The 19,020-nt window shown below is 43.8% G+C and overlaps 1 protein-coding gene across 2 annotated transcripts; it reads right to left on the bottom strand.

Annotated features, from left to right (window-relative positions):
• Positions 1-1,391: 1,391 nt before the first annotated feature.
• LZTFL1 (leucine zipper transcription factor like 1) lies at positions 1,392-16,229 on the bottom strand. Of its 2 annotated transcripts, none has more exons than XR_008666901.1 (10): positions 16,100-16,229; positions 13,437-13,561; positions 10,821-11,015; positions 9,549-9,609; positions 8,291-8,362; positions 6,971-7,036; positions 6,807-6,884; positions 3,938-4,114; positions 2,979-3,148; positions 1,392-1,854 (listed from the first exon to the last, which is right to left on the bottom strand). XR_008666901.1 is itself a non-coding variant. In XM_055344639.1 (10 exons), exons 1-10 carry the CDS (start codon positions 16,100-16,102, stop codon positions 1,836-1,838), a joined length of 900 nt encoding a protein of 299 aa, XP_055200614.1. In that variant the 5' UTR covers positions 16,103-16,229; the 3' UTR covers positions 1,392-1,835. The 2 variants fall into 2 exon arrangements, 1 of the variants encoding a protein (XP_055200614.1); XM_055344639.1 differs by having other exon boundaries at positions 3,045-3,148.
• Positions 16,230-19,020: the final 2,791 nt, after the last annotated feature.

Raw genomic sequence — 19,020 nt, 5'->3', positions numbered from 1 at the left:
ACAGAGAATGAGTGACCTGAGCAGTGAGAGGGATTTGGGAGAGGATATGTGATAAATGCTGGCTGGTTTGATCTCCCCTCCCTCCTCAGACTCTTTTCATCTTTTCCAGACTGTCTTCTGTGTCCTTTTGGGGGGACATTGTCTGTTTTACCCTTTATCACTTGTTCCTCTGATATTGTAACATAAAGCCTCTAAGAAAGACAACAAATTCAAGGCTAGTATTAAAAGCTTGAATAAAAATAATAATGAGCCTTATCATCTGATCAGTAAACACTTCCTGGTGAACAAAATCTTCATTTGTGCAAGTGGGATGAACTCTCTAAGCAGGCAGCACTCAGGGTGTGACACTCTGCTTCTGGAAATGTGAACAGTTACTAAGTGATGTGATAAAAGTCAGTCCTTTCTGATGCATTACTGTTTTGTGGACCTTATTCATCCTTACGGCATACCGATGCATTACATGGCTGCAGAGATTGAGGCCTCATTTCTAATGACTTATCCAAAATCACTCAAGAAAAAGCAGAACCAATAGAAATATAATCAGTACCCCTTGAAAATGGGGTACATTTTACATTTATGTTTATTTATTTATATGCACCTGCACCAATTGAATCTTAGGTCTGATAACTGATTTTATGTTGAATATAAGTCACCTTAAAGTGTTATTTTTGTTTTTTAATTTTTATTTAATTAAGAGAGAGAAAGATAGTGAGAGATAGCATGAGTGGGATGGGGGTGGGGGTGGGGGAGGAAAGGCAGGCTCCCCCAGAGCAGGGAGCCCAATGTGAGGCTCGATCCTAGGACCCCAGGATCATGACCTGAGCTGAAGGCATATGCTTAACCAACTGAAAGACCCAAGCACCCCAAAGTGTTATTTAACATGTAATTTTTTAAAAAAGATTTTATTTATTCATGAGAGACAGAGAGAGAGAGAGGCAGAGACACAGGCAGAGGGAGAAGCAGGCCCCACACAGGGAGCCCAACGTAGGACTCGATCCCGGGTCTCCAGGATCATGCCCTGGGCTGAAGGTGGTGCTAAACCGCTGAGCCACCCAGGCTGCCCCTTAACACGTAATTTAAGAGAATATTCTGGAACATGGAAGTATAAAGATTATATTTATTCTCACTCTTGGTACCTTCTCAACTGTAAAGTACAGGATGGATCTGACTTCTTCATCCGTGATCCAGATTCATGATAAGTTGGCTGCAAAAAATGCCCCCCCCCCATCCTCTGGTAATTACAGCATTTAGCTAGAGAGACAGAAGTTAATCGAATCCTCGTGTTTGCTATTAATTTTCCTTATAATGGATATAAATGCTGCCTATAAAAGTTGGCATGTACACTTTCAGTGCATTCATATGTTTTTATGAGGAAACATAGAAAATGAATCTGGTTTTGAAAAATAAGGTTTATTTTGTAATAACTATCTTTTAATAACTGTTTTTATTTTTACACTGGGGGAATGCACAAGAATAGATGATGCTAGCTTTAACATTTAATGAAACGGTGTACACTCTTTCTACTAATGTAAAAGGCCAAGGCTCTTCTTCCCACTCTAAACATCTTTTTTACTATAAAGAATTCTCATTGCATTGAAACTAAAACTCTGGAGCACTCGGCAGAGGACGTCTGGCCAGAATCAGTCAGAAGGTCCCCTCTTCTCAATTACATAACTAAAATAGGAAGTCTAGTTCTAAATATTTGAAGCAAAGTCTATATATTAGAAAAATAAAGAGAGGGAAGATTAACAAACTGCTTCAAAATACATGCCTGAGGTGTGAAACAGCTTGTACTTTCACGTGTGGCAGCTTCCAGAAGAGATCTTCTTTGAGTTTTAATCTTCAGGTTCGTACCTGGAAAGAGATTAATACTCCAGTTAAGACTGTAAACAGGGGCACCTGGGTAGGTCAGCGGTTGAGGGTCTGCCTTTGGCTCAAGGTGTGATCCTGGGGCCTGGGGATCGAGTCCCGCATCAGGCTCCTCACAGGGACCTGCTTCTCCCTCTGCCTGTGTCTCTGCCTCTCTCTCTCTCTGTGTGTCTCTCATGAATAAATAAATAAAATCTTAAAAAAAGAACATAAATGATATCATGATACTTTTTGATGCTGTCAGTGTTACCCAATGAGTTTCCTTGAAACCTGTGGTGGAAGTTAGAGACAGTCACGACCATACAAGGGGACTCCTGCTGCAGGGTGGACAAAGGACACCTTCGGGCTCCACATCTCTGGATCTGGCACTTAGATCCATGACAGCTCAGAACAATAGAAACTCGGTCATCAACCAAGTTGTCAGATGCGAAGTGCTGAAAGGCCTATGTGAGGACTGGGTCAACAAAGCCCCTTCTCTAAAGACGAACTGGATCTGAGATTTCCTTCCTTGTGGTTTCCCTGGAGCCCTCATAAAGGTAAAATGGCAGCTGGGTTTCCAGACCAAACCGTGGAGGTCAGAAATGAGGCTGAGCAGCAGAGTCCATGCGGGCTGGGAAGACTGGCTGAGTGGTGAATATGTGGGCCCACTGCTACAGGCTTTCAACTGTGCGCCGAGTTCCTGTAACTGGACATGTTCCTCCCTGGGCAGCAGGCAGCTAGGGACCTGGTTCTATGTAGAGCATGGGCTGCTAAGCCACACTCTACAGTACCCAGCCACAAGGACCGCATTCTCTAGCACCTAAACTGTCACTGAGGGCAGGCACCAGATGACCAGGTCTTAGGCTCCTACAAGGACACTCCTGAGGAAAAATGCCCAGGGATGCCCTATAAGTTTGCTGGGCTTCCCTCCTGATATCCTGCTTAAAAGGATCTGTTGCCAAGAGGAGCCTAGTGTAGCTGTGTGTGCCTAAGTCCTAGCTGAACCCAACTGAAACCCTTGTGGGCAGGATGGAAAAGGCCTGGCCAAAGCTCCTCTGCTCTCCTCAAATGCAGGCTTCTAGACTAAATGACAGCAAGTACCCACTGGCCTGATCTCCCCGGACACATACTGAGATTTAATGAAGAACACACGTCAACCTGGCAGCGAGGCAAATCCAACAGTCAGCAAGGCTTACTTGGCCAGTCTTCTCCTCAGGTCTTTGATTTGGTCATTCTTCCTGGTGAGAATCTCTTTCATGTTTCGAAAAGCTGCTGTTTGTTGGAATTTCTTTTCTAATTCCTGCACAGTGAAAAGTGTCAGTCAGTTACTACGGAACAGTGCAGAGAAGTAGCACATCTCATAAGCGTGTACACTTTGCTCTAATTTTGCTAATATTTTATATTATTTTCTCATTTCTATTATTATTTTCTGATTTCTTTTTAAAATTTACTTATACAAAATTAAGGCTATGCAAATTTTAAAAATACATTGCTTCAAAGGAGAAGTCAATAAAAGAGCAACACTGTCAGTATATAAATACAACATTAGCATATGACCGGAACATATTATGCCCTAGACATGAGAAATCTGTTTGAAACAGTAAACTACTTCTTAGGTGAAATAAACATGATCTTTCCCCCATATCCCAGTGGTGCCAGTACTCTAGGAGGAGGATTTTCTCATTCAGTTACATTTTAGCTCCAATATGCTTGAGAATTTAATCCCTAAACTGCAGAACACAGTTTTCTAACATTATTTCATAGAAATTAAGAACAAGGGATAGAAAAAGAGAAGTCACCCATCCCTGTGCCAGGCTGTAAGAGGGACGGGCAACATGGGGGGTGCAGGGCAGCTCATGGAAGCTATCCGCGGAGGAGGCTTTTACCATTCATAGGAAGGAGTGGGGATTTTTTATTATCCTAGATCTCGCCCAAAACGAAGAATCTCAATGCCTAGAAATGATACATCTCTAACACGTACTGGCTAATACTCTGAGAAAAAAATAAGGCAAATCTGTAGCTGACCTCCAACATGTCCCTGAATTACACTTGTTCCTCAGCTGGGTGGACACACACACACAGATCTGACCTTTTCAGCCATGCTCAGCTGCTCCTGAACCCTGAGTAGGTCATGCTTGGCTGTCACCAGATTCTCCTCCAGGGACTTCTGACTTTCTGTCTTGTCGTTAAGTGTCTTCTGAAACTCACTCTTCAAAGCAGCAACTGTGTTTTCCAAGTCATTCAAGTCTTGGGCTTTTATAAAATCCTATGAAAGATACATGCACTGACATAATTTCTTGTTGGCATCCTGGCTAGGAGCTGTTTTACAACAGTGGTTCAACATCGGGACATGAAAGCAGGTGTTCTGCTGTGCGCCCCGGTTTCCTCTGCCAGCTGGGGGAAGCTCCTGCTCCTAGAGGGGAGGGGGTTGGCATCCCCCGCTCTCCCCTGGCCGTCCTGCATGGTGTGCTGCACGCGGCAGACGCTCAGTGGTCACCGATCTCCAAATATGTAAGATATCATTTATGAATTGCTGGAATTCCAAAGAGGAATAGGAGAAAGGTGAGATCCTAAATTTACAAGGTTGTGTGTCCCAGAGTAGGGATGGCAAACAAGTTTTGTTTTTGAAGTCGTGTTAAAAAAAAATTCTAGTGAAGAATTCTGAATGATGTAGACAGAAAAATAATAAACCTGATATAGTTTGTTATCAAAAATTTAATAGACCTAGCCTTAGTCACTATTTACATTAAGAGAGCCAAATCATTGCTTACTGATTATATGGTTTGGTAAGTTTGTAAGATTTTAAGCTTTTTTTTTTTTTTTGTATTAATGTGGTATGCATGTTTGCACACACTGTCAGAATAAAAACAGCCAGATCATATTTTTAACTAGGTAATATGTAATAGAAAAAAGTAATACATACTAAATAGGAAAATGGTCAAATTGCTAAATACGAAAATGAAGCAGTTCTACTGACAAAATTCCTTATTTTTTATTTTTAAAGATTTATTTTTTCATGAGAGACAGAGAGAGAGAGAGAGAGAGAGAGAGAGAAAGAGAGAGAGATTGAGGCAGAGAAACAGGCAGAGGGAGGAGCAGGCTCCATGCAGGGAGCCAGACGCAGGACTCGATCCCGGGGCCCCAGGATCAGGCCTTGGGCTGAAGGCGGTGCTAAACTGCTGAGCCACCAGGGCTGCCCATCACTTATTTTTAAAATCTGGTCTTTTAAAAAGATTTTACTTCATTGCAGCTAGTGAAAGCATGTATACATTTTACTTTTGCCAAAATCTGAAAAGTAAAATTGGAACAAAGACCAAAATGGCTTTTAAATCAAATTCATCATCCAAAAATGTTTGCAACTGTTTAACTTTTGAGAAACTATAAAGCTGTTTTTGGAGTGTGTAACTCTGTGTTTTATAAATCTATGGTCCTTTATGTATGATTGAAAATCATATTTATTTTCCTTTGTTTTTTTTTAGCCATCTAAGAATCATCCTCCTATTTAAAAAATACCTATAGATGAAATGATGTAATGTCTGCGATTTACTTCAAAAAACAAGATGGGGGATGCCTGGGTAGCTCAGGGGTTGAGCATCTGCCTTTGGCTTAGAGTATGATCCTGGGGTCCTGGGATCGAGTTCCACATCAGGCTCCCTGCATGGAGCCTGCTTCTCCCTCTGCCTATGTCTCTGCCTCTCCCTCTCTCTCTCTCTCTCTCATGAGTAAATAAATAAAACCTAAAAAAAAAAAAAAAAAACCAACATGATAGAAAGGGAGAAGTAGAGGTAAACAGGAAACCAGATTGGCTAAGCCTTGCTGATCAGCAAAGCTGAGTGATGAGTACCAGGGGTGTGTTACGCTATTCCCTCTCCTCTTGTATATTAAAATTTTCCATACAATTTTTCCATAAAGACATGTAACAATAAAAGTCTAATTAAGTAAGTCTGGGGACTGTTTAACAGACATTTGCAAAGACAGTACCACTAGAAAAGCCAATGCTGCATTGAAAATTCACTCTTCCAGTCTGGCTGATGTGAAATCTGTCATAGTATCTAGCATCAGTGGAAAGGCCACAAGGAACAGAATTGCAGACATGATAGCTTCCCACAGGTGGAGTGCTACTCAGCCAACTGCTCAGACAGGCCTGGTGACCCAGCCCTGGATTTCAGCGCATTACACGAATACCACCAGACGTACGTGGATTTGAAGATGCATAGCCGGTAAGTTCATTCTATTTTGTCATACTCACCAAAAGCCAACTTAATAATAAATTCTGTATAATAAAACTGAACACAAATCCAATTAGCTAAAAACTCCTTCTTTCTTCGTTTCCTTTCCCCCATTATAATTGGAATGTCAAAACCAAAGGGGTAAGAACTTGAAAACAGATAAACTTCAGAACATCTTATGTGCTAGTGGTCTCTTGGGACAGGTGAAGCATGTGAGCTGTCTACCTGTCCCTGTAGCCGCCTCCCTCCCTGGCCTTTCCTGGAGGGGGATTAGATGGACAACAGTGGCATCCCTCTCAGGGAGGGGCGAAGACAAGGGGCATAATGAACAGTAATTAAGACTTCTCCTTTTTCTTTTTTTTTTTAAAGTAGCTCCACAAGGGCTCTCCAATGCAGAGCCCAATGTAGGCCTTGAACTCATGACCCTGAGATCAAGACCTGAGCGAGGTCAAGAGTTGGACACCTGACTGTCTGAGACACCCAGGTGCCCCAACACTTCAAGTTTATACCTTTATTTTACTTGAAAAACATGAAAAAGATAGCTAAAACTTATTCCACCTTTTAAAAAAACTTGAAATATAATTGACATGCCACACTCTATCTTTTCAGGTGTCCATCCTAGTGACTCTGTATTTCTGTGCCATACAAAGGGATCCCTGTGATGAGTGCAGTTACCCACCATCACAGAATTCTTACAGTATTATCGACTACATTCAAAACTTCTTTCACCTTTGTATTTCCTTGGTCAAGCTGTAAATCCTGTAGTGCTCTTTCTAGCTTTGACTTCTCATCTAATGCTTGCGTTGCCTATAAACAGATTTAAACAACATACATTCAGTATTCAGTCTGTAAGCAACTCTTTCAATACTTTTGTTAAAGTATTTCTCAGTTACCTGTATTTCAATGGTCTTCAGCCTTGACTTCAATTTCTCGTTCTCTTCTTGAAGTCTTGAAATTTCCTTCGTGAGTAAATTCGAGGTTTATTATTTTAACTACAGTGTTTTTAATACTTGGAAGTGTTTCACTCAAAAATTTAATTGTAAAATTAAATTTAAATGACATAACAACAGCTCAGACACCTGCATTCCCTAGTGGCCGGTGCTGTCCTGGTCCCGTCCAGCCCACTGCCCCCACACCTATAAGTCACCTGTGACTCTAAGCCTCTTCTCGGGTTTCTCAGGCTCCCTTCAGGCCTCTTTCCTCAGCCTTCTTCTCAGTCTCCCTCCCCTGCCACCTCTCATCTAGCTGGTCTTGCAACTCTTGGGTCTTTTCCGGGCTGACACAACATACCACCTGTACTTATCCCCAACATGGTCTTTATCAGTGCCACACTCTATGCCCAAGCCCCTAGATGCTTCTGTCTGAGCTGAGGCCAAAGGCCTTTGCTCCAAGCAGCTCCCTATTAAGAGTCAGCTTTGAGCCCAGTCCTCTTCCTCTCTATGGCTCCAACACACATATCAGCCCAGTCAGACAGCACTGCACTCCGTGCCAAATCACACCAGCCTTCTGCCTCTCACTGCTGCCCATGCCCATTCCCCTGTCTGCCATGCCCCTCTTCTTTCCTCTTTTTTTTTTCCTTTCTCTTCTTTCCTCTGACAATTAAATGTCTTTAGCCTTCAGCCCAGCTCAGGGACCACCTTCCCTCAAAGTCTGTCCTCAGCCACTCATATCCATGCGGAAGGGTGTCTTCTCTGCCACCCTGGGGCACACGGGTTGGAATTCCCCTATCTGTTTCCAGAATATTAATTCTCCCTTCTCAATGAGACTATAAGGCTTTTGAGACAAAAAGCTAAGCATTACACTGCTTTTTTTTTTAATCTAGTAACATCTAGCACAATGTTGAGAATACAGGAGTCATGAAAAATATGTGCATATGGGTAGTTAATCTTTATAAATCTAATAAAAAACTCTATCACTATCTTAGATCATAAACTTCAAATAGCCAGCAATAAACACTGTCCAAAACGCCATGCCCTTCCTGTCACCATGAAAAGATGCAATTAAGACTGGCTTCAGACTTTCTGGAAGGTGGGTGCCCTCTTTTGGTCCATGGGAACCACAGAGTAGAAGGACTACCGTGGACTGATTACCCTTGGCGGGCCAAAGCCTGAATCAGCCACCTCCTACCTCAATTTCTCCACCCTCCGGCTGTGCAGGCCATGAGAGGGCTAAGTTAGAGGGTCTGCCTTTCTCACAACAAGCACAACGTTTACCTTGTTCAGAAGTTCCGTGGTTCCACCGTCGTTAAGTGGAACAAGTTTTGGCTTCATGGTATCTATGATGGGCTGACACAAAATAAAGAAACCAAACCAAATTCACCACAGAAGAAAACACAGATTATCACTCAACACTTGTACTTCTAAGTGGAAAACACTGTATGAAAACATATCCACTGGGATGCCAGCTCCATGGGGGCACTTCTGGCGTTGGGTTCTCTGCAATGCCCCAGGGTCTAGGACAGTGCCTGGCCCATAGTACCTCCAAACAAATTAGAGATGCAAGTGAATCCATCCTCCCATGTCCTTTTAAATAAATTCAGATGGAAGGGAAAGGAGGGAACAGAGGCAGGAGGCAAGGTGCTCGAAGCCAGAGCAGATCTAGATCCCAGCCTCTAGGGACAGGAATTTTAATGTATGGGGTGTGAAACAGACTTCCTCATGAACCCAAGCCAGGGAAAGCTGCCACAGTGCGGCTACATTGCAGGTGAAGAGGAGCTTGGCTAGGCAAAATACTCTAGCAGTTCAGCGATACGTGTTAAAACAGGTGAATCCATGCCCTCTGACCCTGACACTTCTTAGCTAGAAATACATTCCAAAGGAATAACTGGAAAAATGTTTTGCATGTGTATGTTCATGGACTCAGCATCATTTTTCTCTGACACCAGGGAGCATTTATGGTGCGTCTACATGATGCCATGTTAAGTGGTGACCACAAATAAGGAGAATGATTAAAAAGAGAAGCAGGTCACTAGTCACCACTAGGATTGTCTCCATTCGACAGACGAGGCAAACAAGGCTTGGATGTCTCTGGCAACCCGCTCAAGGCACAGAGTGGGAGAGACCAGGCCAGGATGGATGCCCATGCTGTGCATCATCTGAGTAAAGAGTTTATATGGCAGGGAGTAGGATGAACTATGGGGATTCTGTGTGTGTGTGTGTGTGTGTGTGTGTGTGTGTGTGTGTGAGAGAGAGAGAGAGAGAGAGAGAGAGAGAGAGAGAGAGAAAGAGAAAGAGAGAAGAGTGAGAGAGCACGTGTGCATGAGCAAGTGAGGAGACAGAAGCATTTTTTCAGTTCCTTCCACAGTGTTTCTTATTTTGCCTGAAAATATGAGGTAATTACTGAATTCTGCTCTTGAATTGAATGCTTTTCCTTGACTTTACCTCTTTTCATTTTACCTCTGAATCCTCTTGGCAACTTGAGGATTTTAAATACTGGCTATTAAGATATGGACTTCGAATGACCAAAATTTACCTTTTTATTTGAAGATGTAAATTCTGCTTTTTCAAATTCTGCAACTTGTTCTAATAATTCTCTTGAAGATAAAAATATGAAAAAAATTCATTAGAACAGATCTGTACCACCCCCCCCCCACACACACACACAAGAATAAGGTCACTGGTAGTGATCTACCACAACATGGCAGGGAGGACAGAGCACCAGGAAGGAAACCTCACCATCTCAGAAATGGTACTTAGTTACTGATGGCCTGGAATCCCGACCACAGGGACCAAATTTAAATATTCTACAGCACCTAGTACCTTGCACCTACTGAATGCAATATAATTGTTAGAGCTAAACTACGGTGTCCATATAAATATGTCTGAAATTTGTCATCAACTCTGTATTTTTGAAGTGTAAGAGACAGATTGCTCTATGACATAATATACATCCATCATTAGCTAGTGGATGTTCAAGAGAGGCAAACTGGCTTTAATAGAGTGGCCTCAGAAAATTGAATTTGTTCAGGTTATCTATGAAAAAGAGTATCATGGCTGCTGAAAAAGAATATGATCTACTTTGAAGGAAGAAAGGCGGGGACCCAACCACCTGATTATAGTCCCTTTTCCCTGCAAAGGTCCATGGGAACTGACTACACAAAAGCCCGTAGAGGGAGTGGCAGTAACCACTCTCCTAAGCTTCCTGGGTCTGTTTCTCAAAGTTTTCTGGGCAGCGGGTGGAGTAAACTGGTTTTCCTGCCACCTTGTGCTGTTCAGCTCCTTCCGCCTGGGCCAGCATGCTGCGCTCTATTTCAAGGCTATGTCAAGCTTGCCTGGTTTCTGGCCCAGTTTCTCTTAGACTAAGTTTTAATTTCATTTTACTTTTTTTTTTTAATTAATGAGCTCTTTGATACTGTCTAGATTATAATCATTTTTTACATTTCTTATTTTAAAGGTAAGTGTATAATTTAAAATGTAATTATTGAGAAATAAAATTCCTATCCTCCTGGTCTGAATCGATGGCATTTGAATTAAATTTTCATTTGCTTCCTACTCTTCATTCTTTGTTGACCTGTATCTCTAAAGATTCATTATAATACAATCAGGCTGACCAAGAAATGGGCAGGAATAATAAGAGCCTATGAGGAATTTCAAGAGCTCATTCAGTGATCAGATGCTTTGTTACCGACCTTCCCAAACCTTCTCATACCCCAGTTGTAGGAAAAGAAGCGGCAGAGACACTCACTAACTTTTGAGATCATGCCTGGGCCTCTCTTGTCCTAACTGCAGGTACGAATATGAGTACCTGTTTTCGAGTTCAGAGATATCTGTCTGTAGCTTGAGGTACCACTTCTCGGCCTGTGAGAAAAGCTGCCGCAGAAGTAGCACGTTGGTGTGGGCCGTGTTGATGAGTTCAGACTCCACCTCACTGTAGACCACAGCCTGCAGCCCACTCAGGACCTCGGAGACCTCATCTACGGTGAAGGTCTCCTCCACTAGCCTGAAAAACAACCACAGTCCCAGACTTCTGGATAAACAACCCCGACCATTGACAAAATAAAAACAAAACTAAGAAAACCCACATTCACGTCATTGAGGGCTTAAGGGTTTAGAGTGAAAAATCTCTCTGGGGGCAGCCCGGGTGGCTCAGCGGTTTAGTGCTGCCTTCAGCCCAGAGCCTGATCCTGGAGACCCAGGATTGAGTCCCACGTCGGGCTCCCTGCATGGAGCCTGCTTCTCCTTCGGCCTGTGTCTCTGCCTCTCTCTCTCTCTCTGTGTCTCTCACGAATAAATAAATAAAATATTTAAAAAAATATCTTGGGGAATTATCTTCTTTATTAATAAAACACACCAAAAATGATTTAAGCTCAGCTAATATTTGTTGAAGCTCGGGTGATTTTTGATATCTAGTGAAATGAGCAAATGGTGGGAGTGCACATTCTCTAAAAACAGGTACATGCTCAGAAATAGTCCTCCCAAACTTCCAAACTTTTGACTTTTTTCTTAAGTTTTTCAGTTTAAATTTTTTTTTTACTTGAATTTCTACTACAATTACTCTTACCATATTTAGTAGTTTCAAAAGTTACCCGGAAGGTATTATTTCTCCTTTCTTTCTTTTATTTGTCTAGCATTTCAATAATTGTATGAACTATTCATGTGAGTCAAGTGGCTATAAGAAAATCAGTGGTAATTAGATGTTAGCACTAAGGCCCAAATGAAAAAGAAATGGACTTAGTTCAAGTTCCTCTGAGCACTGTCAACTCATTATCATCAACAATAGCATTAAAACCCACTCTCCCACAGAACATTTGAGTCGGGCGGGAACTTCAGAGCCATCTTCTTCCATCCTCTCATGTGACAATTGGGAATGTAGGCTCAGAGTGGGGAGGTGACACGTCTCTCATCCCGCAGGGCATGACTCAGCCCCACAATCATTTCCAGCAATCTCAGCAACAGGCCCAACTGCTGAATCCTGGGAAAGCGTCTGTGCACGGCTCCTACTTTCAAGGGCAGTTTGACAGGGAGAAAGCCTCTCCTTGCCCCACCTGCCCCCAGCTGCTCAGGGGGTGAGGACCAATGGGCCCCAGCCCTGGCTTCTCTTCTTCCAAAAGGACGATGATGAAGAGAAGGGCGACAAAGTCTTATCGGAGTTAGTCTCAAGTAGACAGTATTTGATTTACTACTCTTCAGAGTTTCATTTAACTAGATTTTAACCAGTCTAAAAAAAAAATCAAAACTTTTAACTATTTTTGATGAAAATCCTTATTCGATATATTAACAATCTTCTTGTATGTTTTTTAAGATTTTATTTATTTATTCATTAGAGACACACACACACACAGATAGAGGGAAAGAGAGAGAGAGAGAGAGGGAGAGACACAGGCAGAGGGAGAAGCAGGCTCCATGCAGGGAGCCCGACGTGGGACTCGATCCTGGGTCTCCAGGATCACGCCCTGGGCTAAAGGCGGCGCTAAACTGCTGAGCCACCCAGGCTGCCCAATCTTCCTATATTCTTTAATAGTACATACCAAATCTCCTTAGAACTTTTTTTTTTTTTTGCAACACAAGTTTATAATTATGAACATTTAAGGTACTCAGTGTATAAAGTAAGCACTGAAGTACCTTCTCTGATTTACAGTTGGGCCAGTGAACCTGCTGCTTTCATCTGCTGGGGGTTAGGAAACCAGCTGACCAAATTACATTAGTGGGTTGAACAGATAACAGTGGACAGCTGACAGTGTCTGCTACTGAGTGTCATGCATGGCTTTATGACACTTGTAGCTCACCTGGAGGCCTTGTGCATTTAACCATGCCAAAGTCTGATCCCCAAATAATCTGATGTCTCTTGATTAGTCATTTTCTTTTCTTGTTTCCCCTATTTTTCTCTAGATTAAACATGTATTTTGCGTTTTCTACAGACTTTAATTATACTCTATGACTGGTTCAACCAAACTAGTTATCTACTAACAATTTGTTAGTTATGGCTTTTCACGGTTTTCTACTGTTTTTTCCCCCCCGCTATGATTTCTTCAATATGAACTGTAGGGATTTTCTCACTAAAAGCCATGCCTTATGGCTCTAATCCTTTAATTAATAACTCAGGTAATTAAAGTTCTAGGATCTTTAATACATCAAGCCAATCATTAACGTACATGTACTTCACTACTTCTGGACAGTTCTTCTGAAACTCTGCAATCTCATAATTATCATATGTGTATGTTTGGTAATAGATTGCTCCCACCACAATAATCCAATTTCTTGAATTTCACATATTCATGAGCTGTGATGTGGCTACTCTCAGTGAGTAACTGATCAGGATAATCCCAGCAACAGTTTGTATGGGCTCTGCTACAGCATCCCCATTACAGATCCCAGAAAGGATGCATGTTTCCCCGTGGGTGTCCTTAGGCTCCTCTGATACCTGCTCTCCTTGAGGTCTTGGAAGCAGGAATCTACAGTTTTGAGTCTCAGGCCTCTTTTTGAACGAGCAAATCGCATGTAATTGATAACTTCATTTTGATGGTGCTCATTTAGGCCCAACTCTGCCTAAAAGAGAGAGAAAGAATCGTTAGTCTTTAAGATGTGATGAAGCAACTAACAATGAAAATATACAAGATGTCCAGTGGTAGTGATTGCTAGATGTTCACCAGATCCTGTTCTTCCCTTCTTCCCAGTTAAATGGCTGCCCAACTATACTTCCCAGCCCTTCCTGCAGCTAGGTGTGGCCACATGACTACTGATCAGTAATGGATGTGAGCAGAAGAGATGTGGGCCATCTCCAAAGCCCGAGCCTTAGGATGTGGCCATGTCTTTGTCACACCTATTTCTCTGTTACCTGGAGGGGTGGTAACTTTGCTGAACCTTGAAGAGGATAATTCCCTAAGGGTTCGACAGACAGCAGGATGAAAGGGATCTATATCCCTGACTGATCCTGTGGAGCAGCATTGACCTACAGACTTCAGATGAGTAGAGAGATGGCCGTTACCTGAGAGAAATACCCTTCTGTGTTCTTTAAGCCACTGTTTTTTGGATATCTACTACACCAACTTAACCTTATCCTAGCTGATACAGCTTTAAAAAAAATATATTTGGTTTTGAAATAGTTATTAATTGGGTCTTTATTTTAAACCAGATGAGAGCTTGACAACTACGAGCTAGAGATTAATGAAGTTTTCATCTTATAGCTATGCTGAAAAGTATATTATACAACTGAACACCTAATGCAGGGACTAAATGAGTCAGGAATGATCTTTATTTTAAGAATAATGATCTATCATATCTTATAGGCTTACTAGGTCTAGCTTCCGAGCCTCTTTTTTTCAGGCTTGTCACTATGGGTGCACGGGGTCGGGTTGTCTCAACACCAACACTAACACTAACACAACTGCCAACAGTAAGGCCACCGGGCCTGATCTCCTTCAGCTCCCAAGATGTTCTTGGGGGCTTTTCTGCATCCACACACTTCCTCCCTGCAGTCTCAATTTCCTTAGGACATATGTCTCTAAAGGCCAGGACCTTGCCCACCCGGTTCCCTGAGGTACCCCGTTCCCAGTACTAACTAAGCACAGTGCCTCACAAGCAACAGACACCTGCTGACAAATGAACTTAAAGACCTCCTTTCGAAGGTCACTTCTTCTTCATTGGGCCTTAATGGGTTCTCTTCCAAACTCCTGGAGGACTTGCCTAACCAATTATTCTCCCCTCTCAACATTCTACAAGTTTCTTTTTCCTTCAGACTATAGGGAAGACCATAAAGATAAACCTCATTCTTGCAAACAAAACAAAACAAAACAAAAACCACCTCAAACCTGAGAATCCCTCTAGCTACCCCAGTGTTTCTCCAGGCCCCTTCCACTTTCTTTTTTTTAATTTTTTAAAAATTTATTTATGATAGTCACACAGAGAGAGAGAGAGAGGCAGAGACACAGGCAGAGGGAGAAGCAGGCTTCATGCACCGGGAGCCCGACGTGGGACTCGATCCTGGGTCTCCAGGATCGTGCCCTGGGCCAAACTGCTGTGCCACCCAGGGATCCCCCCCTTCCACTTTCCTATCCTCATGCTATCTCCTACTCTTTAAACCCATATGCAACTCAAATTGCTTTTGCAAAGCTCCCCAGTAACTTTTTTCTTTTTTAAAAAATATTTTATTGATTTATTTGACAGAGAAAGAAAGCACAAGCGGGGGGGGGGGAGCAGCAGAGGGAGAAGAGAAGAAGGCTCCCCACTGAGCAGGGAGCCTAATGTGGGGTTCAATCCCAGGACCCCAAGATCATGACCCAAGCTGAAGGCAGATGCTTAACCAACTGCGCCTTTTCTTTCTTTCTTTTTAAAAAATGATCATCTGAGAGCTTTTATTTATTTTAAAAATATATTTTTTTAAATATAGCTGACCCACAATGTTCCATTCGTTTCATTGCCGGTGTATTTCAGTGGCCCATGTCAGTGGTGCCCCCAACTCTGGCTTCAGTCCTTCTTCTGAACACTATGCACTGGTTAAGTAGGGCTGCTATTTAAGCTGCCATTCTACATCTGCTGGAAAGATGAACGGAGGCGTTTTAGCATATGGGACAACTGGCCTTTTCGGAACAGGTCAAAACAAAAGAAGGCTCGCCCAAGTTTCTTGGGCTGTAAAGCGGATGGCGTGGATTCTTATAGTCGCCCTCGCATCTGACAGCCGGATTCCATCACGTTCTCCCTCCTCAATCCGTTATGATACGTAACTGTTCATGCTGCCAAAGGGTGTGTGTGTGTGTGTGTGTGTGTGTGTGTGTGTGTGTGTGTGTATGTGTGTGTAAAAACTTGGGAGTTTTCGGAACGGAATGAGAATTCCGCCCTGCGCCTTCTGCCGGTGGCCGTTCCCTCCAGCTCCCTCCACCAGCCATCTTCGAGGTGAGACTCGGGCCGGCCGGCCCAGGCAGGAGCGAGGAACGACACGACGCGGCGGGGAGAGGCTGCTAGGAGCCGGAGGGGCTGCGGCCGGCCAGGACTGCCCAGGAGCGGGCTCCGCCCGGCTGCAGCCACGCCCTCCCACGGCCCCAGGTCGGAGCCTCCTCCGCGCGCGGCGGCGCCCGGCCCGCTACTTACCATGGCGGCGGCGGGAGTCGCAGCCCAGTGGAGCGGGAGAGGCCAGGCGGAGATCCACCGAGCCCGGGGTCGCCGAGGGCGGTTGGGCCGCAGAAGATGCGGCGGGAGGGCAGCTTGTTTAGAAGCCTCAGGTTGCTAATGGGAACGGAGGCACGTGATCCGAAATGATGCATTTTTATTGGTCCTCAAGATCACGCGACAGGAAGCTCCGCGTGACCTACCGACCGCCGCATGCGCACTGGCTTCCAGAGGCCGGAAGTCCCGCCTACCCGCGCCACGCCGACTAGGGAGCCGGCCGCCGTTGCCAATGGTAACGGGAGGCCGCCTGGACCCCCCCACGTTGGGGCGCGCTCTGGAGCTTCGGTGTCTGCGTTGCTCGGAAGGGGTGTCCCTCCCTTCCCGGGTTTGGTGACCCCCTCGGTGGTGGCCTGGACGGCTGGCTCCCCGACTTTCCAGTGGTTTCGGGGGACCTGGGCGTGGGCGGCCGGGACTGCTCCTCTCTCCAGCGGTGCCTGGAGATAGGGACCCGCGTGGATGGGCCTCATCTCCCGCGCTGCACGTGCCCCGGTAGAGTTTTGAGTGTCCTCCCTCTGCGCCGCTTTTTTTCTTTTTTCCTCTTATACTCCTGGCAAAAGTCTCTAAGGCTACCTTTAGCCTTAAAATTTAAACCCAAAAGGAATTGGTGAAGGAGCAGTGAATTTCAAACTCTTATGCTTAGAATCATCAGGGAAGCTTGGGGGGGCCTCAACCTCCCCCCCCCCCAAATTCTGAATTCTGAATCAGGGAGTGTACCTTGGGTGCTTGGAATCTACAGTATTTATCACCCACCAGTCGGGGACCCCTCTTGAAGAAACACTGTCCTGAATCATCGTGGAAATGCAAATCAAAACCACACCGCCACCTGACACCTATCGGAATGGCTAAACTCAGAAACAACAAAGGTGGAGAAGATGTGGAGAAAAAGAACCCTCCTTCACTGTTGGTGGGGACGTAAACTGGTACAGTGGAAAACAGTATGGAGGTTACTCAAAAAGCTAAAAACGGAACTCTAGGAGCCAGTAATTCCACTACTGGTTATTTTAACCAAAGGAAATGAAAACACTAATTCGAAAAGACATATGCACTCCTATGTTCACTGCAGCATTATTCATAACAGCCAAGATCTAGAAGCAACTCAAGTGTCCACCAACAGATGAATGGACGAATGGAGCCGGAGAGGCTTGGTCCTTGCCTCGCCCAGTCGAAGAATGAATCTCGTGGACAAAGGAGAGTGTGTAAAGCTGTAGGAGTTTATTAAGTAAAGATACAGAGAAGGCCGTCAGAAGTGAGGAGGGTCCGGACAGGGTTGCTGCTGAGGGCTTTTTTGGCTGGCCTTTTATAGAAAACCTGATTAAGGAGTTGATAGCCTTGAGATTTTGTTTTGAGTCTTGGTGATTACGTGATGGGAAGATACTTCCTAGTATTTTGGAGGCAGGGGCCAGATGTACTTCCTTATCTGTTTTTATTGCCTTATCTCTGTTGCATCTCAGTGTCCTTGGGATTTATGGGAGCCCAACCCTGGGGCCTTTCCCTTATCTTTCCATGCCCTATCTGTCACTAAGTCATAAAGAAGATAGAGTGTGTGTATACACACACATACACTGGAATATCATGCAACCATAAAAATAAGATTCTTGCCATTTGGGACAACATGGATGGAGCCATGTATGCTGAGCAAAATAAGCCACAAAAGAAAGACAGATATGGCATGGTATCGCTCATGTGTGGAATTAGGAAAAAAAAAAGTCAAATTCATAGAAACAGAATAGAAAAGTGATTGCCAGGGGCTTTGAGGTGGGGGAAATAAGACGCTGGCAAAAAGGTACAAACTTTCATTTACAAAATGAATAAGTTCCGATGATCTGTATAACGTGACTGTAGTTGATAACACTGTAATGGATAATTAAAATTTAGGAGTAGAGCTTATGTGTTCTCATCATAAAAAAAAGAAATTTAAAAAGGAAAAGTAAATATGTGAGGTGATGATGGGGATGGCTGTGTTAATGAACACAATGAGGGAGTTTTTTTTTTTTTTTTAAGACAAGGGCTTTTTTGAAAAAAAAAAAAAGATTTTATTTATTTGAGAGAGCACAACAGAGAGAGAGGGAGGACAAGCAGGGGGAGCAGCAGAAGTCATGACCTGAGCTGAAGGCAGAGGCTTAACCAACTGAGCCACTCAGGCACCCTGAGGATAATCCTTTTACAACACATGTATATCCAGTTATCATGTTGCATACTAAATATGTTAGAATTTTCTTTGTCAATCTTCTGTCCAAAAAAAGCAGAAAGGAAAGAAGAAGGAAGGAAAGAAAGAGACTGTCCTAGAAGAGGATGAAACAGATTATTGCAAGTACCAGGGACTTGGGGCTGGGTGGGGGAAAGCCGTAGAGTGGGCGTTTCAGCAGGCTCAGAACACAGAAGCATAAGCCAGACACACTGACAAGGGAATGAATAAGCTAAAAAGTGAGTTTGGCACGATAAGAAGGACCACAGAGTGGGGGAGCTTCCTGAGGTTCTGGGAGACTGAATACTCGGGAGAGACTATTTGGCATTACTTAGTCCTGACTCATGAATACATAAGCCAACTTAGATCATGCTTTTGGGGATTGTGTTGATTTTGGCCACTACACAGTGCAACTTAAAATGGGTCCCAATTGGGACCTAAATTTCTAGAAAGGGTTTTATGGTCCAGGTTCTACCTGCTTCATTTATGGATGGGGAGATTGGGAGCCAAGGTCAGGTGTCCGGATCCTCAGAGGACTGGGTGGAGGCATCTGAAGTTGGAGTCCATGATGAAACTAGCACAAATATGTTTTCAGGAGAAAAACCAGAAAGCAGGTGTGAACTCTTCTGGTACAGGGGGCGGTAAATCCTATTCTGGT

This window comes from Nyctereutes procyonoides, unplaced genomic scaffold (assembly GCF_905146905.1).
Source record: "Nyctereutes procyonoides isolate TBG_1078 unplaced genomic scaffold, NYPRO_anot_genome, whole genome shotgun sequence".
Taxonomy (NCBI): Eukaryota; Metazoa; Chordata; class Mammalia; order Carnivora; family Canidae; genus Nyctereutes; species Nyctereutes procyonoides.
The sequence above is the reverse complement of the archived record's forward strand: the minus strand, read 5'-3'. Positions and strand labels throughout refer to the sequence as shown.